The sequence below is a fragment of the Sinocyclocheilus grahami genome, unplaced genomic scaffold, assembly GCF_001515645.1.
Source record: "Sinocyclocheilus grahami isolate Dianchi unplaced genomic scaffold, SAMN03320097.WGS_v1.1 scaffold318.1, whole genome shotgun sequence".
Taxonomy (NCBI): domain Eukaryota; kingdom Metazoa; phylum Chordata; class Actinopteri; order Cypriniformes; family Cyprinidae; genus Sinocyclocheilus; species Sinocyclocheilus grahami.
In genome coordinates this window covers 240010-263907 of record NW_015505497.1, presented here as the reverse complement: position 1 = coordinate 263907, position 23898 = coordinate 240010, and the positions used below count along the sequence as shown (strand labels likewise).

General features: G+C 36.0%; 4 protein-coding genes across 6 annotated transcripts in view; 2 read left to right on the top strand and 2 right to left on the bottom strand.

The window, feature by feature from the left end:
• LOC107602061 (transcription factor 7-like 1-A) overlaps positions 1-2679 on the top strand; it is a 31782-nt gene extending 29103 nt beyond the window's left edge. Inside the window, exons 10-12 of the mRNA XM_016294454.1 lie at positions 370-477; positions 609-660; positions 1770-2679. Coding sequence (XP_016149940.1) covers positions 370-477; positions 609-660; positions 1770-2236 — 627 coding nt within the window. The 3' untranslated portion in view covers positions 2237-2679. The remainder of the gene's footprint in view (positions 1-369; positions 478-608; positions 661-1769) is intronic.
• A 5311-nt stretch (positions 2680-7990) lies between these two features.
• On the bottom strand, positions 7991-10493 carry LOC107602063 (caspase-7-like). Its single transcript, XM_016294458.1, has 4 exons — positions 9939-10493; positions 9283-9446; positions 8673-8799; positions 7991-8583 (listed from the first exon to the last, which is right to left on the bottom strand). The coding sequence occupies exons 1-4, from the start codon at positions 10156-10158 to the stop codon at positions 8270-8272; spliced, it is 825 nt and encodes a 274-aa protein (XP_016149944.1). The 5' UTR covers positions 10159-10493; the 3' UTR covers positions 7991-8269.
• A 1380-nt stretch (positions 10494-11873) lies between these two features.
• On the bottom strand, positions 11874-13170 carry LOC107602036 (caspase-7-like). Its single transcript, XM_016294424.1, has 4 exons — positions 13167-13170; positions 12866-13029; positions 12320-12398; positions 11874-12276 (listed from the first exon to the last, which is right to left on the bottom strand). Exons 1-4 carry the CDS (start codon positions 13168-13170, stop codon positions 11933-11935), a joined length of 591 nt encoding a protein of 196 aa, XP_016149910.1. The 3' UTR covers positions 11874-11932.
• A 4362-nt stretch (positions 13171-17532) lies between these two features.
• Positions 17533-23120, top strand: dusp11 (dual specificity phosphatase 11 (RNA/RNP complex 1-interacting)). 3 transcript variants are annotated; one of them, XM_016294455.1, is made up of 10 exons: positions 17533-17649; positions 17969-18032; positions 18114-18189; positions 18271-18402; positions 18578-18701; positions 19404-19464; positions 19559-19605; positions 19687-19762; positions 20619-20795; positions 22588-23120. In XM_016294455.1, exons 2-10 carry the CDS (start codon positions 17998-18000, stop codon positions 22877-22879), a joined length of 1020 nt encoding a protein of 339 aa, XP_016149941.1. In that variant the 5' UTR covers positions 17533-17649; positions 17969-17997; the 3' UTR covers positions 22880-23120. The 3 variants fall into 3 exon arrangements, with proteins under 3 accessions (XP_016149941.1, XP_016149943.1, XP_016149942.1); XM_016294457.1 differs by lacking the exon at positions 20619-20795 and adding an exon at positions 22312-22494 and having other exon boundaries at positions 17535-17649; XM_016294456.1 differs by lacking the exon at positions 17533-17649 and having other exon boundaries at positions 17697-18032.
• Positions 23121-23898: the final 778 nt, after the last annotated feature.

The window sequence follows — 23898 nt, the reverse complement described above, 5'->3', positions numbered from 1 at the left end:
TCTCTTCATCTTGTCTTAAAGGAACAGTTCGCCTAAGAATGAAAATTGCCATCATTTACTCACCCTCATGTCATTCCAAACCCGTATGAAGCACAAAAGGAGATATTCTGAAGATAGTGCTGGTCGCTCTATTCCATGCAATTACAACGAATAAGCACAAGAGCTATCAAAACTCACAATAAAAGTGGTCCATATGACTTGCACGCTTCTGAAATTGTTCCTTTTGTGCATGAGAAATAAACTCATTTGGGGTTGGAATGGCATGTGGGTGAGTAAATCATCAAAAAGTGCATTTTTGCACAATGAACGATCCCTTTTAAGGATTGAAAAAAGGAGGGAAATTTGACCATATGTTCTTTTATTCCACAGTGGCACTCTCTTTCACGTGAGGAACAGGCCAAATACTACGAACTCGCCAGGAAAGAACGGCAGCTGCACTCTCAGCTTTATCCGGGCTGGTCTGCGCGAGACAACTACGTAAGTGAGCCCAGAATGCAGAGTTTAACGCAAGTCATGTGGGATTCAGAGTCCTCTATTGTTTTTGGCAGCCAGGGGAGTTTTGCTTAATCAAACACATCTAATTCGCTCCAAATCATGTCTGTCCGCAGGGAAAGAAGAAGAAACGGAAGAGAGAGAATAAACCTGATTCCCCACAAGAGTGTAAGTGTCACTGGACATCTGTATTTTTTTCTCAATTTCTGTATGCATGATCTTTTGCTGAACTTGAGCTTTTTTTTCCCCCAGCATCCCTGTTAGTCCGATCATTCAGCTCACAGATCGTGTTCAGTTCAATTTTGACATTAGAAGTTAGATAACGGAGATTTTAGCTTTATTATTATTTATTATTCTTAACTGGAACTTTTTTTCAAGGAATAGTTAATTTACTCACTCTCAAGTTTTTCCAAATCGGACTTTCTTTTTTACTTGTGTGTGTGGGTGTGTGTTTGAAGTAATTTGGGAGCAAATGGGAGTCATTTTCAGTAGATTTTTAATCATAGATTTTGTATTTTTTATGAAAATAACCTTTAAATTTAGTCACTATTTTTCATGTTGGTCAGTTTTTGACTGAAATGTCTAAATTTAGTCGATTAGATTTTTTTTTTTTTTTTTTTTTTTTGTTTTTTTTTTTTTTTTTTTTTTTTTTTTTTTTTTTTAATTATGGATCCGTGTAGATATATGCAGTCAGCAGGCAGTTTTTTTTTTTTTTTTTTTTGTCAGATTTTACTTTAGTATTAGATTAGTTTTAGTATTTTAAATATTTATATTAAGCTGTAATTATATTTATTTATATGTATTTTTTAATTTTATATTTTTGTTGTAGTTTTAGCCATTTTAGTACTTCAGCATAAACTTATTTTCAGTTATTTCTCAAGGCATCATTTCTAGTTTGCATTCAAATTTTTTTATCTTAACTCACTCACACACACATGTGTGTGTGTGTGTGTGTATATGTATACTAGTCAACATTTGAAGTGGATCAAAACCTTTCATCAAAGTTGTCCTAAAACTAAAATATGTTCATGTCTTAGGTTATGTTGATATGTTTAAATCAGTGTTTATATATATATATACGTGTGTGTGTGTATAAAAATACTGATTTAAACATATCAGCATTTTACATTTACCAGCTTGTAGTAATTAACTATTTTGATTTAATTTAATTTAGTTTATTTATCATCATAATGCCCATTTTTCATTTTGTTTTCATTCACCATTTGTTAACAGAATGTTTGGGAGTATATTTAACCCTGTTTCCCTCTCATCTGCAGGTAACTTCTCACCCCAGCCCAAGAAGCAGTGCATCCCGTACCTGCCGTCTGAGAAAATGTGTGACAGCCCTACCTCCTCTCACGGCAGCATGCTGGACTCGCCCGCCACACCGTCTGCTGCCCTGGCTTCACCGGCGGCCCCTGCGGCCACTCACTCGGAGCAGGCTCAACCCCTGTCCCTCACCACCAAACCGGAGGGCAGAGCCCACCACCCCCACTTCCCCCTACCAGGGAAAGCCTCAGGCTCCAGCTCCACTTCCTCGTCCTCGTCCACCTCCACCGCCTCCCATCCGAGCATCTCCCTCCACAGCCAGTCGGCGGCCCTCCTGACCCGCCCCATCCCGTTCAGCACCCTGCCTCCCTCCCTGCTCTCCCCGTCCTCGCCTTTCCACCACGCAGCCCTACATTCCCATCATGCCTTGCTGCAGACACAACCTCTCTCTCTGGTCACCAGATCAGTGGAGTGAATGGAAAAAACGACAAACTTTTTACACTTGTATATTGCTTTGTTTTTTTTTACATTTTTATAGATATTAGACCAAGTTTTTAAGATAGAATGAAAAGGAATAATTATTGGTCAATATTTGACCACCACTCTATTTTTCTTTTCTCTTTGAAACAAAGTGTATTTTTGTTTTTTGTAAATTGCCTTTTTCCAACGTGATTCTCCAATGTTGCTACTTGTATAAAAGACAAATGTATAAAGGTTTCTCTTTATTTTTCTTTTTTTTTTAAGCCGTACTTGACAAAATACAATTTGTAGTTTTTAGTTCAATTCAATCTAATGGTAGTTAGGAGTTTGTTTTTTCGTTACTCCCATTTTTTTCTTTTATTTTTCTTCTTTCTTTTGGTACCACCTCACCCTGTTCCTAACCCTGTGTGTGTGACTCTTCTAAGACTCCATAGCTAATAAACCTCAAGTTATTTCTAAAGGCTGCATTGTGTTTTTTGGGGGGTCGAAGAAGCTACATGTGATGACTGGCTGAATAATGCAACATAGATATTCTGAATAGAGCCAGTATCACACACTCTGACAGTGTTCATTTATCTAATTAGGGCTTGTGAAGTGGTGTGTGTGAAATGCTGGCACTAATGATGTGCACAAACTAAATTATATAATTCATTGTTGGCGTAAAACACAGCTTCTCAAAGAAAAAAGTGCAACGTGTTGTTGCACACTATGACGTTATCTTGGTAAAAGTACTCTGGGAGAGCAAAATAATGAGAAATGTAACCCTGGACCACAAAACCAGTCATAAGGGTCAATTTTTTTAAATTGAGATTTATACAGCATCTGAATAAATGAGTTTTCCATTGATGTATATGGTTGTGTTAGAATAGGACAACATTTGGCTGAGATACAACTATTTGAAAATCTAGAATCTGAGGGTGCAAAAAAATCTAAATATTGAGAAAATCGCCTTTAAAGTTGTACAAGTGAAGTTATTAGCAATGTATAATACTAAGCAAAATTAAGTTTAGATATATTTACGGTAGGAAATTTACAAAATATCTTCATGGAACATGATCTTTTCTTAATATCCTAATGATTTTTGGCATAAAAGATAAATGGATAATTTTGACCCATGCAATGTATTGTTGGCTATTGCTATAAATATACCCATGCTACTTATGACTTTGTGGTCCAGGGTCACAAATAGACATTTAAGGTAAAGGTGAAATCAAAATTTACCTTTATTTACTTTCTTCAAAATATGTTTTTGGTTTGAATGTGCTCGGTTCAATTGGTTATTGCGAAGAAAAAAATAGAAATCCATATATTTCCTTTTTTAATACTGTGGTTTCGCTGTCAGTTGTGTGTTGATCTGGCAAATGGTGTTTAGAACAGACATTTGATTACACTGTGGTTTTCTTTATTGACAGGCTTGTAAGATAGAAATGTAACCAAATGTTCTAGTGATTTAAAGTCAGCTTTCTGTGATGATGAGGACACGGGAACATACTGTTTTCAGAAGGCTGTAAATAAGCAAGTTTGCAAACTCGGTCACAATTGTAAAAGCTGTGTCCAGAATTAAATATTTCCACACGTTTACAGCACAATTATACGTGTTTTGACACTCCCACTGTTTTTAACGAAGAGGCTTGGAAAGTCGGTCCTCTGAGATCTCATTAGCTATTTCAATTAGCAAACGGCATGGAGGGTAGGTTACAGGTTTCCCTGGCCCCTGGGATGCCGACGGCTGCCAAGGAAGGAGCAATTAGGCCTCACGGAGACGGAGTGACCCACTAATTCAACTAAAACACACATAGACGTGTCCAGGGATGGCAAATGTAAAGCTAAGTGTGTGTCAGCATATAGACGCTTTTACCATCCAGATATCTGGAGACCAATTTGCAGAATCTTCTTTCTTCTCAATTCCTTAAATGTTGAATTTTAGGCCTTCAATGTGTCTAGCAAGTGAACACATGAAATATTAGCCTATTCTGTAGGCCTAAGTAACAAAACGTTCAAACTGGTTTGGTCAAGTAGCCTATCACCGGAGCTGGGTAGATTATACTTACAAATTGTAGTCTGTCACTTATTCCGAATTACATGACAAAAATTGTAGTTAGTAGCATAATCCATTACATTACACATTTTAGGTATCCTAATATAATTGGACTACTTTCTGATTACTTTTGACCTAACTCGTTTAGGCTATCACATTGATTTAAGTAGCCCAGGTTAAAAAAAGTATCCATAATATACTTGAAGTGCTCTATTTTTGCGCACTAATTTTGTACTCAATAAAGCTACTAAAATGATTCTTTAGTACTTCTTAAAATAAACCTACTTCAACTAAGTGTACTCAACTATGCTACACTTGAACCCATCTTTCATAGGCTACACTAGTATACTCAAGTGTAGGCTACTACAAGTGGTAACTAAATACATTTTTTTTAAATACAGAGATGGTATGTTAAAAGCAAATTTTATTTCATATTCATGGTGTCCCAAAATAGCACAGAGTACACTTAGTTGATCTTAAGTTTATCTTAAGAAGTAAAGAATCATTTTTAGTAAAAAATTAGTGCGCGGAAATAGAGCACTTATGGAAGTGTAGATTTTTAACCTGGGAGGATTGAATCTTGTACCATATTGATATAAAAATGCAAAGAGTAAGAAAATATATTCCATATTCCAAGGAACATTTAAAAGATGAAAAAGTAGAATTAGGGAGAATCGATCAATTCGGAGTAATTTATTGCTATTGAGTGAATTATATGTAATCATGTAATCAATAAAAAGTAACTGTATTCTGATTGCGAGTATTTTAAAATGTAATCTAATTAAAAATGTAATGTAATCCAGATTACATGTAATCAGGTACTACCCAGCTCTGCCTATCACTTGTTTATCTTCTGATGGCCAGGCAGTTAGGTGTCTTTACACAGCAATTTTAACTGGATGTCTTTATACCAGGGCCTGAGGAGAGCAGGCATAATTTTGTCTGGCTGTTATGCAGCATATATTTACACAGAATTTGGAGCAAGTACAGAGCAGCCCTAACTGTGTAAGGATGCCAAATAGCATTGCTCATGGTCCGCTCTCAAGGAAACTGCTGAAGCCCATAATTTCGAGATAACCAGGACAGTTCAATTGTGGTTGTTGTGGTGAGTTAAAATCACATGCCAGACGAAGGGACGGTTCACCAAGACACACTTGAGGTGCTAAGAATGGCTGAAGTAGCATTCAGTCACTGTTTCACAAAGCTATGTTTTATGTTCTGAAATTGGCTCCTTGATTTAGTTTTGTGGGTAGCTATAGTTATGTGATTTAGTGATGGTATCACTATCAGATGGAAAAACCACGGTTTATGATAAATACGTTTGATATAGCTAGCCTACCATGTCTCATTATGTTTGTTTACTTCCACATGGCAGTAACCCACTACATAGCAAACAACAAAGTATGACTTTTAATTTATTTATGACTAGGCCTATATGCTTAGAATCTGCAACAATTATGTATTCTAATATCAGAATTTAATGTGTCAGATGTGAACGAAAATTAAATATTAAATGTAAAAAAAAAATCTAGAATGTTATTAATCGATGACATTATATAAGTGATTAAGCTTTGAACACAAGCTTTGATACATAGGCTATACATACATACATAAATGTTTGGATCCAACAAGAAAATTTGAAACAGTAAAAGTTGTACCGTGTGGTATTGTAACATGAAAATTTTATATTACGGACACCGCCCCTTAGTGGCAGACATAAATATCATATTAGTGTCTGTCAGTCGAGCGAAATGCGTCCTTGCCAGTAGATGGCGATGTTGTCTTCAATTGCTTTGCAACGCACTTGCTTTGATTCACTGAAGCCCAATATAAAGAGGAAACCGGGGCTAGTTGTCACACACTCACGGGAATGTTTCTCACGGTAGGTTTATTTTGCTCATTTCTATTTCTTTATAGACACAAACCTGGAAGTCTTGGCTATAAAAAAAAAAAAAACTTGAATATTTTCACCGTTGTTGCCCAAAATGAAATATACAGTTAATTGAGCACACTTTTTGTGTTGCGTGGCACCTAACCCTGTTGAAAAAAAACCAACATATGCTGGTTAGGTATGTTTTGACGCTGGGATGCTGGTCCTTTGCTCGTTTAAACTGGTCCTTTGCTGGTTTATGCTGGTCCTTTGCCAGCACATGACCAACATAAACCAGCAAAGCTCCAGCACATGACCAGCATAAACCAGCATAATCCAGCACATGACCAGCATAAACCAGCAAAGGACCATCACATGACCAGCATAAACCAGCACATGACCAGCACATGACCAGCACATGACCAGCATAAACCAGCACATGACCAGCACATGATCAGCACATGACCAGCACATGACCAGCATAAACCAGCACATGCCAGCACATGACCAGCACATGATCAGCACATGACCAGCATAAACCAGCACATGATCCGCATAAACCAGCAAAGGACCAACATAGACCAGCATAAACCAGCAAAAGGAGCAACATAAACCAGCAAAAGGACCAGCTTAAACCAGCAAAGGACCAGCTGTTTTTTTCAACAGGGACAGCAGTCAGTTCAGGTTTATATTGTATGTGTAGGCCTACATTTCTCGTGAGAAGATTAAGCCAAAATACATCTTCACTTGTTTTGTTGCAATTATCATAACTAAAAACAATTAACTCTTCGAGCATAAAAAAACTGGTCATCTGTGTTCATTCAAATGAGCAAAAACCCTTCAGTGCTCTTGAGTGAAATGTATTCCTATGGATTCTGGCATCAGCATTTGTGCTCAGCAGGCCGTGTGCACTGATGAAATCCTGCTTGTCTGGATCTGCTGTCACTCCACATTCGTTCATGAGATTTCATTCATTCAGTCAGTCATGTGCAATCCTGTACACACCTTCAATTACAGTAAATATGTCAGGGGCAAAGTGCAACTACGATTACTTAATATGAGTCACAGGCAGCTGAACCTTTCTTTCAGTTTTATTTTAAACTCAAAAAGCATATGGTCAACATTATCACATTAGTTTTCTCTGAAATCATCAGGAATACAATCAAATGGCAGTTGCGTCACACCTTATGTAAATGTTGCATTTTTGACACTAGACACAATTGCTTGATATTTTAATTTTATGAATTTGTTTTAGTTTCGTTGTTCTAATTTAGGTCAGTCTAAGCCACTGCATTTGCATTTGAACCGTTTCAAGCTCTCTCTTTTTTTTTTTTACACGTACGTATTCTAAGAATTTTTATTACTAGCAAAACTTATATTCTTAACTTAAATTATTTAAATTGTTATTTTGATTACTCTTTAGGTATTTCATATCTTTAGAAAGAAATGTATAATTTTATTTAAGCAAGGACACTGAGTTGATCAAATGGGACAGTAAAGACAATTATGTTTCTATTCCAAATAAAAAACTAAATATTAATTTGGGTTTTCTATTCATCAAAGAATCCTGAAAAGTATTACTAATTATTTTATTAAGCAGCACGACTGTTTTAAGCATTGATAATAATAAGAAATGTTTCTTGAGCACCAAATCAGTATTCGAATGATTATAATATTTTATGGGGGGGGGGACATAAATTAAGATCATATGATAGAAAACCGCTATTTAAATAGAAATGATATTTTAGCAATATGACGTTTTATGTTGTATTTTTGATCAAATAAATGTAGCCTTGGTCAGCATGAGAGACTTCTTTCAAAAGCATTACAAATTTTTAATGACCTCAAACTTTTGAAGAGTAGTGTATATAGAGAATAAGTAGGTTATATGCATAATGAGGTAGCAATAGCAAAAACACATGACACATAAATGGAGCACTAAAAAACCACGTAATATCACATTGTGCAACTTTCGCAACCGCTCACTTCCTGCTGGACGTGAAACTTTGTGACATGACTCACTTGATTCATTATCCGTCTCCTGTGAGATACATTGAGAGATGCTATAGAAGAGTTAACATGAATCAGTTTCTCCACATATTCTTCCCGTCCGTCTCTGTTCAGCTGATGGAGCTCTTCCGTGATCGATTGGGTTCATCGATAAGCTGCGTGGCTGCAAAGGTCAAGCTCAAATCTTCTGCTGCTGCCATCTTTCTGAACGGGAAAACCTCTCTGGTAAAGCGGGTCACAAAGCACGGCATCTGTTTCTTGCCACCCAACAGTTTCCCTCTGGATTCAAAGTTGTAGGCCACCTGGAAGTTTATTCGAGTCAGGAGTCTTGTGATCTCCAGATCCGGACCTCCTTCCTCTTCTAGCAATTTACAAAAGGTTTGAATCAACTCCGAGCCCAGAGGATGCATGAATGCACAGTAACCTATAAAACAAATGAACGTGAGTGAAGAACTGAAGAGTTTGTGACTTTACAAACTATGCAAACAATGTGATGGAGTTCATAAATCACACCTGGAGATGTGGCGTACATGACTGCTGTGTCAATAGGGATGGAAAAGAGCTCAGACATGCCGTCCTCTTCCTCTGAGAATGAAGAGTCGGCCTCCACACCTTCATCCAACCCACGCCCTCGACAAGCCTGAAGAGCAGAAAGATGGGATAATCATAAACATTCGGTTACTAGCTTTAAGAAAAATATAGTTAAAATTATGAAATATCAACATTTAACATCCATGCATGGACTTATTTGATGAGTAGCCATGCAATAAACTGAGGGAAACCCAAAAAAATGCTGTATATTTCGTATTTCCCTTTCATTTCCTATGGTGGTCATGTGAAAAGTAAAGTTTTTTTTCAAATCATGTCCACAATTTTTTGTATGTTCACATTACAATTGCCACAAACGTCACCATTCGGATGAATTAATAAAAATAAAAATAAAAATAAAAAGTACAATTCAAAATGCATCATTTTTAGGCTTTAAATGGTTGAGCAGTACCAGCGAGTCAAAGGAATTCAAAATCAACACAGCCATCAATATTTGCTGAAGTACAGTATAGGATCTTATGCAAGAATAGGAGTAAAAACGCTTTGGCTGCGAGAAAGTTTTCACAAAATGTACCTGGATCAGAAAGAGTTTGTTCTTGTCTGCCATTGACGGGCTTCCAAAGTAGCTGTAGATCTCAGCCAGTTTCACAGCACGTCCATCAGCGCCAAACACAACACCCTCCTCACCATGACTGGATATAACGCCCACAAAACAGTCTTTGACCGTCTTCTTGCTCTCTGAGGATGGAGGGCATAGAATTCGTTAAAGTTAGTGATGTGTAATTAAATATAATGGACAAATTCTGCATGCGTGTCTAATAAGCTGTCATTGTTTGAGGTCACAATCTGTTTCATTCATAGTGCGTATCGTGTTCAGATTTGAGTCTGTGTGACTTTTAGTCATCAACTAGTAGTTGTATTGCTCATATGATTCACTCATTCATTTCTGATGATAGCAACATCCTCAAAACCCAACACAAATCTTCATTTCTTTGTATATTAAAATAGTTATTTTAAAAGAGTTTGTGCCAGAGATAAATTGTTTAATAATGCTTGCTGATAAATGAGGACGGTGTTATTAACAAGCATGGGACTTTGGCACCAATAAATGACCTTAGGTAACGTGTTTTTAAGAAGAAGAAGAAAAAAAGCATTGCAGATGTGAAACATGAAGTCTGCTTGGAAAGAAATAGATTTTTTTCATTTTAATTATTAGACTAAATATCTTACCTGCTTTAAATGCTTCATAGATCTCATCTTTTTCGATGTCCATTCTGATGTCCACAGAGAAGCCGAGCTTGCTGAGGATTTTGTGAAGTCTTCGAGTGTCTCTCTTCGCACCGTTCCTGTTTTTCAGACCTGCACCTGGATAGAAGTTCTCCACAGACACTATCAACGCCCTGTTCTTCATCCTCTTGTTTGCTGTCAAAGGAAATTTACAAGACATCATCTTTCCTTCTCTTCTGAGGTGTAATGCAGTCACAAACTGTGTGAGAATAAGGAGAGCCTACTTTATGAGTCTGTCTGAATTTCATATAATTGATGAGTACAGCATTTATGATTCTCATTTCTTCTGTCTGTCATGACTCATGCCCTATATGGAGTTTCCTCCCAGCGTTTTCTGTGTCATCAGTCTGATCTATGCAACACTGGCAATTCCTTGACAAATCAGAAGCTTCAGCTTTAGCAGGCAATTTTCTACATTTGTAGGTGTATTTATCTTCCAACTAACCTGCAATGGTTTATCGGTAAAGGAGAATGTAAGGAAAGTGCATCGCAACAAAATGAATAGTAAAAATTTTTTAAAAAGGAAAATAGATTTTCTTTCAGTAAATAATATAATTCAAATGTATTTAATAAACATCCAGCCATAAATTAAAATTGTATATGATTAGTGATTACATTATATAAAATTGAATTTTTACATTAAAATAACACTACTTATATATATATATAGAGAGAGAGAGAGAGAGAGAGAGAGAGAGAGGGAGATTATATATATTATATCAGATTTGCTGATCTCTGTTCATTGTGCCACATAATAGAAGTTGAATATATTAGTTTCTGCTTGCTTTACCATTTAAGAGAAATCACAAAAGCTTTCAGGGTGAGATCGCACACCTTTATTTGTACCAAGGAAGGGTAGATATGCATGTACACAGTAGACAGACAGCATGATTTACAACGCAGCATTGTGTAAGCAACAAATTAGTTCTGCAGTCGTGTTCTTCCCACAGAAGTTGATGTTTATCTGTACCTGTTTATCCTTTATGAATGTAAAACCGTAAGCAGACTTCATGCAGATTGCTTGTTGGCATCGACGTCTGTTATTCTTGATAAAGTACTCTTGGTACAGCGCGTTCTGATCCTTCACGTCAAGACGTTCTTCAGTTCAGTAAAATGATGCACGTCTATCAGGTTAAGATGCTCAGAGATAAGTATTGCATTCTGGTAGTTCCGGTATGTGGAGATTCACCAGATACTTTGGTGTCTTATTCACAATAAGCACACATACTAGTCATCACTCTACACAGTTAAATGGAACCTGGCGTTAGTGTTTGTGACCAACAGGCCATGTTGAAATCTTGCGTGTCTGGATTGGCTGTCAACTCGCATCATATGAGCACTTGCAAAAGTACAGAGCGTGCAATAAACACTCACACCTTGAAATACAGTAAATATACCAAGGGCAAGGTATGAATATGACGTAACCTGAGATACAGAAACCTGGGCATGACTTTAGTTTCGAATTCGATCAGGATCAGGATTATGATTACACGAGTGTTTCCCAGAAATGGCGTTTCATCATTAATATGCTGTTGCAACAGAGTTCATACAGATTGATTATGAATTTGGTAAGACATTGAGCTTCAAGGATCGTCCAGTTTAGGTTTTATTTGAATGTCACATACAGTATAGTACAGATAAACTCTTAACACTTAAACACTTTCAAGATTTATATATAAATATTTTTTTTAACATTTATTTTTTTATTCAATACTCTTTCAAATGAAACAAAAAATGATTGCTTTACTTTAGGGAAACGCATAAAAGGAAGTAGCAAACACAGCACTATGAAACAAGTCACATCCTGCACGTTTCCCAACACCTCACTTCCTATTACATGTGCGACTTTACGTGATGCTATGTTATCTCATCAAATGAGATAATGTGATATCTAACATGAATCAGTTTCTCCACATATTCTTCCCGTCCGTCTCTGTTCAGCTGATGGAGCTCTTCCGTGATCGATTGGGTTCATCGATAAGCTGCGTGGCTGCAAAGGTCAAGCTCAAATCTTCTGCTGCTGCCATCTTTCTGAACGGGAAAACCTCTCTGGTAAAGCGGGTCACAAAGCACGGCATCTGTTTCTTGCCACCCAACAGTTTCCCTCTGGATTCAAAGTTGTAGGCCACCTGGAAGTTTATTCGAGTCAGGAGTCTTGTGATCTCCAGATCCGGACCTCCTCCTTCTAGCAATTTACAAAAGGTTTGAATCAACTCAGAGCCCAGAGGATGCATGAATGCACCGTAACCTATAAAACAAATGAACGTGAGTGAAGAACTGAAGAGTTTGTAATTTTACAAACTATGCAAACAATGTGATGGAGTTAGGGATGGAAAAGAGCTCAGACTCTGAGAACGAAGAGTCAGCCTCCACACCTTCATCCAACCCATGCCCTCGACAAGCCTGAAGAGCAGAAAGATGGGATAATCATAAACATTTGGTTACTAGCTTTAAGGAAAATATAGTTAAAATTATGAAATATCAACATTTAACATCCATGCATGGACTTATTTGATGAGTAGCCATGCAATAAACCGAGGGAAACCCCAAAAAATGCTGTATATTTCGTATTTCCCTTTAATTTCCTATGGTGGTCATGTGAAAAGTAAATTTTTTTTCAAATCATGTCCACAAATTTTTGTGTGTTCACATTACAATTGCCACAAATGTCACCTTTCGGATGAATTTAATTTTTTTTTTTTTAAAGTAAAATTCAAAATGCAACATTTTTAGGCTTTAAATGGTTGAGCAGTACCAGAGAGTCAAAGGAATTCAATATCAACACAGCCATCAATATTTGCTGAAGTACAGTATAGGATCTTATGCAAGAATAGGAGTAAAAACGCTTTGGCTGTTTTCACAAAATGTACCTGGATCAGAAAGAGTTTGCTCTTGTCTGCCATTGACAGGCTTCCAAAGTAGCTGTAGATCTCAGCCAGTTTCACAGCACGTCCATCAGCGCCAAACACAACACCCTCCTCACCATGACTGGATATAACGCCCACAAAACAGTCTTTGACCGTCTTCTTGCTCTCTGAGGATGGAGGGCAGAGTTAGTGCGTATTCTTAATGGTTTGTGCAAGTTCCATTTCTGTTGTTACCCTAAAAATCTGCGGTCATAACTGTCATTATAATATCAGGACATAATGGTAAAATCTCTTCCGTGCAAACCCATTGACTCATGGAATCAATAAAATATAAAAACACCAAATATAACTCATCCATACAATATATTTTTCTTTGTATAAATAAAATAATCAAATTGTTTTTCAACTAGACTTTACAACAACAATACTGGGTTAAAAAGAAGTCATGTTAGAGATAAATCAGTTTGCTGATAATATACTGTTAAACATGAACTTAAGTAATGTTTTTAGAGGAGGTCTTATCACATAACATGAAATATCACTGCAGATATGAAACAACACATTTAGTTCTCCACAGACACTATCAATGCCCTGTTCTTCACAGTCTTGTCAGCAGTGAAAGGAAAATTACATAAATACATGGTATTCTCTTCTGTCAAACTCTGAATTTTAATGCAATCAAATCGTGTCAGAATAAGATGGATGAGTTCTCTCAGGAGTCCGTCTGCATATTTTATACTCTAGTCCAGCCCTTATTTGCATGAAGTCATTTCCCCTTTATGGAGAATGCCACTTCTAGGCGACATCTTTGTGTCATCACCTCTTGTGATTATACAATGTCTGCCAACGTAAAAGGGAATAAACCTTTCAGGTGTTTTTTAGGTATTTACTCTTCAGGGTAGTTTATTACTACTACTATTATTATTATTTTTTGGAAATAAATCTGTTGATATGCACACTGTAAAAAAGAGTTTTCAAAGAAAAAAAGATTATTGAAGTACATTTTACAAGGAAATACATTTCAGTCTTTACTTAAAAATGTGATGTTTAATTCAATGTGCTACATGCCTTTTCTTTGTAATTATTTGCGAAAACGACTAGCAGTTTCTAAACTTTTTCAAATCCTACACTTTTTTTTTTTTTCAGTGTAACGTCTTGGCGACAAACAGCTACTGAGTTCCTAAACTGGACACGTGGTTTGGTAGCATGCATAGCCTATCTTCAGATATCTTCTTCTTGTCTCATACTTCCTCTCTCTTATCAGTCTGTCTTCTTTCCTGGTAAAGAATCTAATTCCCACTGTTTGCGGGTTTCATTTAGTGTTAAAGTTGTTCTACATAATGTTCAGAACAACTTACCTCATCTGAACATTTTTTCAGTGTAACGTCTTGGCGACAAACAGCTACTGAGTTCCTAAACTGGACACGTGGTTTGGTAGCATGCATAGCCTATCTTCAGAGGAATTTTTCCTTTGATAATTTCACACTGCATTCCCCTTGTCTCATACTTCCTCTCTCTTATCAGTCTGTCTTCTTTCCTGGTAAAGAATCTCATTCCCACTGTTTGCGGGTTTCATTTAGTGTTAAAGTTGTTCTACATAATGTTCAGAACAACTTACCTCATCTGAACTAAACAATTATCAAAAGTTAGTATACAAAAATAAGCATTGGCCAACAGATATTATAATAAACAAATTGTATAAGATTTGAAACCAACCAACGTAGAAAAAAAAATCAATTGTTTATAGGCAAATAGTCACAAGTGCACATGTGGTTCCAAAGAAACATTGCTTTTGATTACGTACATTGCAGCTTTCCCTGCATGTGTGCCAGACTTCCCCAGTCTGTCTACCTAAGAAACACCCAAGTGTTTCCTGGTTTGTGAGAGTTCAATTCTTGGTGCTTCTGCCATGCATTCAAGTAGTTAAAGTTTACTCATCAAGTTACTCAAAATAATGTTCAGAGCCATATTCATGCTTGTGCTCTAAAAGTGTGAAAGTAAATTTAGTTATATTAATATATATTAATGATTAATTTATTACTCAATCAAACATGTTGAAGGGATAAAGTGAGCGGTATGGAGCGACCCCAACCTGACTGGAATCTCATTTACACCCCTTTAACCCTCATCCTTCCTTCAGGTCATTTTGACCCGGATTTTTTATTTTTATTTATTTTTTAAAATTTGAGTATTCATCTGAGTGGTACAAGACTTTGTGACGTTTGTTCCACTTGAATTTGGAACAGAGGCGTCATGCCCATTCAAAGTGAGGGGGCACGTGCCCCCCTCAGATTTTTGAGCCAAGTGGATTTTGAATGCAGCTTCCAAAAGACAAAAAATTGCAAAATAATATTTTTTATATTTCATACAATCACACCGGCGTGATTAGAACGTGCACAGCATCAGCTGCTAAATTCAAATCTGCGTTTGCGCTTTGGCTGGCTTTTTTATATTTAACGTCCTTGGTGTGAACAGCGCTGGACATTTTTATAATCGGTAGACAATGGTCAGGTTCAGGTTCACTTTATTTGTACCCATAGGTAGAGGTTTGCAGTGTTATGAGTTCTCACATCTTTCACATTTTACAGACACCACAAACATTAAACAACATATATGATAAAAGTGCTTTAAGGTTCCCAGCATCACTAAAAAAAAACAATAAATTACCAAAAAATAAATAATAATGTTCCTAAGACCTATCCTTATTCAACTGAGTGATAGCTGCTGGCACAAAGCAGCTTTTATAGCGCTTAGTTCTACAATACGGAAATACAAATCTACATCTAGATGGCAGAAGTTTAAATTCATTGTTCAAAGGATGAGAGTCATCATTTAGAATTGAGTTAGTCATCCGCTGTAACTGTCTGGTATACAGGGATGCTGGACTAAGCTGTGACTCCCCAATCAGCTGAATTCACTCAGTGAATTCTTGTTCTTTACAGACAAGTTTCCAAACCAAGACACCAGAGAACATGTTAAGAGTGATTCAATAAAAGCATGATAAAATAACATCATCATGGTCCTGTCAATGTGAAAATGGGCCAATTTCCTTAAACAAAACAGACGCTGGTGCCCCTTTTTACACACTGCTTCACAATTTGCTTCAAAGTTCAACTTAGGGTCAATGATAGTCCCAAGGTATTTGTAAGATTGCACAGATTCTATTTTCTGACTTTTAATAGATGTAACTTCATGTGGGTGGGCTTGTTTCCTAAAAGCAATAATCATATATTTTGTCTTAGACAAGTTTAATTGGAGATAGGACATCTCACACCACTTTATAAAGTTCTAAAAGCCTATTAATTAGAACATGGGGTTGGATTGTGTTAAAAGCAGATGAAAAATCAACGAATAAAAGTCTAGCATGAGACCCATTACCCTCCAAGTGTTTAGCAAGTAAGTTCAACAACGTAACCGTGGTCATTTTATACAGTTAGCGGCTGTTACACAAAAATATTCCACAAGTAGAAAGCCAGTCTCGAGTGTATGGAAGCCCGTTTCCGCCACTCAATAAAAAAAAATTTTAAAGAAAGGTAATTGCGACTTTTTTTCTTTTAAAAGTCAGAATTGTGAGATAAAAAGTCGCAATTACCTCTTTTATTTTTTATTCAGTAGCGGAAATGGGCTTCCATACGAGTGACCGTGCAAGCGTTTCAGTTGTGGTCGGGTTGCAGGCAGTGTTGCCAACTAATTTTCAGGGGAAGTTGCTAAAGGAAGATTGATTTGTTGCTAAAAGTTGCAAAATGCAAAATTGCGTCACTGCATCAAATCTCAGCAAAAAATAAAAATGTAAATAGGTTAATTTAGATGTGTTTATAAAATAATATAAATGCACAATATAATATAAAAATATAAATAACTAATTTTAAATACAACATTGAATTATTTAACACTTTCACACTTTTTAACGATTACAATTTAAGTTGATTTTTATTAGCTAGTAAACTAGTAAAACTACTCATTCTGAACGATTATAGATTTAAGCAGTGTATTAGTAGTTCGTATGCTACACTCTAAGAAAAGTCTGTAAAAATAGGGCAAAATCTATTAATGTGAAGGAATTTTCCATAATTATTATTCACACGTTTTTTTACCTACATTTTAAATTACGCATTGTATTTTGTGTTTTCGGGTTACAGTGGATAACGGACCTTTTTCATTTTTCGAGATATTTTCTGAAGGAATTTTCCATAATTATTATTCACACGTTTTTTTACCTACATTTTAAATTACGCATTGTATTTTGTGTTTTCGGGTTACAGTGGATAACGGATAATGTCCTGGAAAATTACTACCTTTTTCATTTTTCGAGATATTTTTCTTACCGTGCACTAACTGACCAACAAACTCAAGTACAAGCTACTAACAAGGTGTATCATAAATGAACAATTATTCAATGATTATTATTACATTAAACAATTGCTAATAGCAGCCAACTTAATTCATGTGAATTGTGTACTGCTAGGCACCTTTGGTTTCCTCTTTTTGTGTAATTTAGATGGAAAATGTGTGCCTTTTTATCGTTTGAGTCACTTATCAAAAGTTGCTAAATGTTCCCATACATTTTTTTAAATAGCTAAATTTGCTGCTAGGTGCTTTTGGAAGAAAAAGTTGCTAGGGTAGTCTGAAAAGTTGCTAAATCTACTAAAACACTGGTTGCAGGTTCACCTCCCGGCCTGAGCGCGGCAGCAGAGCGCAGTTCCCAGCGGATGAATTGCGTCTGCTGGAGCTGGGCACGCTAGTACTGTGTCGGTAACGTAACCCGGAAGTGGGGGAATCTTACAGAGGTAGTGGTTTACTTTTCAGTAAAATGCGTTATTCTTTATTGTATTTAATTATTATTTCTGTTGTGATGGCATACGGGGCGTGAACACGCTTAAAGAGACTGTTTAAGCCAAAATATCTGTTAAATTAAGTTTGTTTTGGTAATGGCTAAAAGTGAAACTAAACCAGTGTCTGATTCTTATATGTACGTGAACTCTCATATCTGATACGTAATCAAACTAATTCATAAATAGTTCGTGTTTTAGAGTTTGTACGAATTCTGCTTACGGTTATGTCAATCACGTATGGGATGTAATCAGACATAGCTGTGTTTTGCCAAAGTGTATGGGTCAAGCAGCTGCTGTGAAGACATGCCTGCAAAAAAGAAAAACGCCGTTCCTGACAGGTTAGTTTTTATCATTTTCATAAGTTTCATTAACAAGTTAAGCTTCAAGGATTGTTTGCTAAAGTTGTGTGTCTCCTTTAGATGGACAGACTATACAGCAGTGGGTAAACGGATCCCTGGAACTCGCTTCATCGCCTTTAAAGTCCCCTTAAAACCGGTTTGAAGACATTGACAAATCCTCCACCTGTTTGAAATGTGCGTGAGAGCTTAGATTTAATTCCAGTGCTTTCTGTTGTAGTCTTTCAGATATCATTTAACGCAATCAGAAGCCTTTGGACCGTTTGATCTTGTGCATATGTTGGAGAAGGAAGGACAAGAACTGGGTCTCATCATTGATCTGACCTTCACAACTCGCTATTACAAAGTAGAGGTAGGAATTGAAGACTAAATAACTAGCTAATCATATTTTCTCATCATGAATGTGTGAGCATCTCCTCCCTGCTGGAGAATCCAGCTTAACGAGATAGGAGTTGATGAGTTTTTGTCAGGGTGGAGGGACGTGGTTGTAGTGATTGTCTCTAATTGTGTGGTTGGGTTTGTGTCAGGATTTGCCAAACGCATTGTACCACCTGAAGATCTTCACAGCAGGGCATGAAGTGCCAAACGATGCCACGATTCTCAGCTTCAAGAAGGCTGTCAGACATTTTCTGCGTGAGAATGAAAACAATGGTAAGTTATAGGTAATTAAATTAAGGTGAAATCAGAAATTACTTTCATTCACAACCATTCAAAGGTATGGGGCTGGTAAGATTTTTCAAATGTTTATGAAAAAAGACTATTATGCTCACCAAGACGGCATTTATTTAATCAAAAATACAGTAAAAACTGTATTATAATAACTGTATTACATATAATTGATTCCTGTGATGGTAAAGCTGAATTTTCAGGATCATTACTCCGGTCTTCAGTATCGCATGATCCTTCAGAAATCGTTCTTCAAACATGCTGATTTGATGCTCAAAAAATTTATTATTATTATTAATGTTGAAAACAGTTTCAGGATTCCTTGATGAATAGAAAGTTCAAAATAACAGCTTTTATTAGAAATTGATATCTTTTGTAACATGATAAATGTCACTTTTGATTAATTGAATGCATCCTTGCTGAATAAAAACATTAATTTTTTTTAATTATTTTTAAACAGCAGTACATGTTCCTGGTTGTATAGTGAACAATTCATCAATGCGTCTTATTCAAAAGACAAATAATGCTCATCAAAATGCAAACATTTTGAATGCTGTCCTTTTTTTTTTATTTTAACGACCCATCCTAATGTTTAATATCTCGTTTCACTGAGAAATGTCATATTACTGAAGTAAATTAGGTTGCAACATTTACACATGTTTTTTTTTTTTACTTTGTTTTAAACAGATAAGCTGATTGGTGTTCATTGCACGCATGGTTTGAATCGCACTGGCTATTTAATATGTCGGTGAGTAACATTTTCCATATTTGTGATCCCTTAACTTTGTCTTCAGATGAGCTAGTGCATCCAGCAGTGGTCACTGTTTAATATTGTGTCATAGATACCTAATCGATGTTGATGGGATGAACCCCCAAAAAGCGATTAATTGTAAGTATGCTCACTTAAACGTACTGTATGTATTTGCATGCTTTTAGGTATTTGTATTTGAATGCTCTGATTTCTTCCAAGTATTCAATGAATCAAGGGGACACTCAGTTGAGAGGCAGAATTATCTTGATGACCTGAGGACAGGGCCCAAGAGAAGGTGAGCTCTTCTACATGCCATTAGAGCCACGTAAAGCACACTGTATATATTATATTTATTAATACATGAATTTCTAAGGCCTCTAAATGATCAGCATGATTAAAACTGCTGCACAGTCTACTACATGCCTTCTGCCGTCTGTTTCTCATAGTTTAGAACTTTTTAGCAAGTAAAAGGCCTTTTAGTAGCATTACAGAAATGTTCAGGTCATGATACACTTATTTTTTTCTTTACTGATCTTTAAAAAGTAAGCGTAAGAACTTTTATATTGTTTGTAATATCCAAGATAAACATTTGCTGGCCTGAAACAACTTGTGGTTACTTGAGTATTCATACACCAATCATGTTCAAATGTGACTATCAATTATGATCATCAGTCTTTTAAGAAATGCTTGTTTGTTCATCTCTTAATCATCATTGTATTGGATTGCATTATATGTTTTGCCTCCCACAATAGATCATAAAACTAAGCATTTAATATCATCTTACTAAGACGACAAGTGATATTTATATGCATTTTATGTAAGTATTCAGTTATGCAGTTACATGGAACTGTGATTAACATTACAGGTTACCAGAATTTCATGTTTTTGACCATATAAATATTAGCAACTTCACCAAATTGTATGTATTTGCTCAGTTTGGGCTCAGTTTTTTCCTCCTCGATTATGAGTTTCATATTTTCACTATGTTCTTCTACTATATGAGCCATAAAACCCCCTAATGTATCGAATATGATACACATAAAACACACATGCAGACTTTTTTAGATTTTAGTTTATAATTTGTCTAAATGTTCCATTTAAAAAAAGAAAAAAAAAGAAAAGATAACTAATTGCAATTAACTTTTGTGCAGTAATGAGGGAATGGAGGAACCAGACCAAGAACCCGCCCAGGGACTTGCAAATGAGCCACAAGATGATGATGCTCCTCCTCCTCATCATCATCATCGAAGGGAACAGCATAACCAAGATCCTCCTTTTAATGGACAAGAACCTCACCAATGGCACAGGGAACCCCAGAATCAGTTTTTGTAAGCTCAGATCTTTAGACAACATTATATCAAATTGGTCTTTCTTCCTGGATGAAAGCTGTCTTTTAAACAGCAGTACATGTTCCTGGTTGTATAGTGAACAATTCATCAATGCGTGTTATTCAAAAGACAAATAATGCTCATCAAAATGCAAACATTTTGAATGCTGTCCTTTTTTTTTTATTTTAACGACCCATCCTAATGTTTAATATCTCGTTTCACTGAGAAATGTCATATTACTGAAGTAAATTAGGTTGCAACATTTACACATGTTTTTTTTTTTTACTTTGTTTTAAACAGATAAGCTGATTGGTGTTCATTGCACGCATGGTTTGAATCGCACTGGCTATTTAATATGTCGGTGAGTAACATTTTCCATATTTGTGATCCCTTAACTTTGTCTTCAGATGAGCTAGTGCATCCAGCAGTGGTCACTGTTTAATATTGTGTCATAGATACCTAATCGATGTTGATGGGATGAACCCCCAAAAAGCGATTAATTGTAAGTATGCTCACTTAAACGTACTGTATGTATTTGCATGCTTTTAGGTATTTGTATTTGAATGCTCTGATTTCTTCCAAGTATTCAATGAATCAAGGGGACACTCAGTTGAGAGGCAGAATTATCTTGATGACCTGAGGACAGGGCCCAAGAGAAGGTGAGCTCTTCTACATGCCATTAGAGCCACGTAAAACACACTGTATATAATATATTTATTAATACATTCATTTCTAATGCCTCTAAATGATCAGCATGATTAAAACTGCTGCACAGTCTACTACATGCCTTCTGCCGTCTGTTTCTCATAGTTTAGAACTTTTTAGCAAGTAAAAGGCCTTTTAGTAGCATTACAGAAATGTTCAGGTCATGATACACTTATTTTTTTCTTTACTGATCTTTAAAAAGTAAGCGTAAGAACTTTTATATTGTTTGTAATATCCAAGATAAACATTTGCTGGCCTGAAACAACTTGTGGTTACTTGAGTATTCATACACCAATCATGTTCAAATGTGACTATCAATTATGATCATCAGTTTTTTAAGAAATGCTTGTTTGTTCATCTCTTAATCATCATTGTATTGGATTGCATTATATGTTTTGCCTCCCACAATAGATCATAAAACTAAGCATTTAATATCATCTTACTAAGACGACAAGTGATATTTATATGCATTTTATGTAAGTATTCAGTTATGCAGTTACATGGAACTCTGTGATTAACATTACAGGTTACCAGAATTTCATGTTTTTGACCATATAAATATTAGCAACTTCACCAAATTGTATATATTTGCTCAGTTTGGGCTCCGTTTTTTCCTCCTCGATTATGAGTTTCATATTTTCACTATGTTCTTCTACTATATGAGCCATAAAACCCCCTAATGTATCGAATATGATACACATAAAACACACATGCAGACTTTTTTAGATTTTAGTTTATAATTTGTCTAAATGTTCCATTTAAAAAAAGAAAAAAAAGAAAAGATAACTAATTGCAATTAACTTTTGTGCAGTAATGAGGGAATGGAGGAACCAGACCAAGAACCTGCCCAGGGACTTGCAAACGAGCCACAAGATGATGCTCCTCCTCCTCCTCCTCCTCATCATCATCATCGAAGGGAACAGCATAACCATGATCCTCCTTTTAATGGACAAGAACCTCACCAATGGCACAGGGAACCCCAGAATCAGTTTTTGTAAGCTCAGATCTTTAGACAACATTATATCAAATTGGTCTTTCTTCCTGGATGAAAGCTGTCTCTTTACTCAATCTCACAATTTCTCCTCAGACCGTTTCACCAGAACAACATGACTTGGTTCGGACCACCTGAGCACCAGTTCTTCCGTCCGCCCTTGATTCCTCATCCACCGCAGGGCGTGAGACCCTGTTTTCCCAACCAGAGCGTCAGAGGATTCCACTTTGGACATTATCCACCTCCGCTTCCCTCCTACAGGTTTGGTGAGCCTGAGCCATGCCACAATCCACACACGCCTCCAGGGGGATCCACGAGACCTCCAGGGCCTCACCGAAAACCTCGATATAGACACAGGAAAGGTCCGAAAGATAGGACTCCTCGATGAAACAAAGAGACTTCACATTTTCAACCTAAACTGCTGGACTGTGCTTTTTCTAAACACAAGCTGCTAGTCCAGTGGTTAAATTATTCTCTCTGTGGAGGAACTGTACTTTTTCTTCGAGGGAGTAAGTGAATTTGGTCTCCTAAAGATGAGCCGTTTTATTAGACTCTGCTAGCTAATAATATTACTACTAAGTTTTATCATGGTTATCTGTTAGTAGGTCATTTTATCTAGCAAATATAATTCACACACATAATCTATAACTGCTGATCTATCTTTCCTTTAGTTTTAAATGAAGTGAAATATTAAACTCCATTGCAAGTGCAATTACAGTTGTTTTATTATCTTATTATATTTTACACATTTTGTATAATACTTTTTTTATCTGATAAAATATTCTGGGTGGTGTGTGATCTATTATTTAGGCTGCAAGTCTACCTATCAGATGTTCTCACTCAGTGATCCGAGAGAACCCAGGTTGAGTTCAACCTAATAAAAGTTTGATCTGCACAATCGCTTGTAATTCTGCAAACTTTTTCTTGTGGTTTTAGAAAACTTGATAATAATAAGTAGCAGATATCTGGTCATCACAACTGTGATGAGGGCAAAATTTTAATATTCAAAACAAAAATTGTTGTTTTTATGGAATATTACAAAAAGTTCTTTAATTTATATGAAGCTATTTTAATAATTATTTGACATTTAAAAATGTACAATATAATACTCAAGTACAATATGAGATATATATATATATATAGAGAGAGAGAGAGAATATAACTAACCTTGCATTTCTAACATTGGTGTAATTTGGATCTTCCATTTTCATCATTATTTAAAAATGAGTTTTTTTGTTGTTTTTAAATACTATTTCACCTCGAAATAGAAGTTAGCAACACATTTCAGGCAATATTTTGGTTAAAATATATATATATAAAACACTGCCTTTCTGTGTAAAAATAGAATGAAAAAGCAACAGCATTAATATCCTCCTGAGACCCAGCTATGGAGTTTTTGCCTCTGTA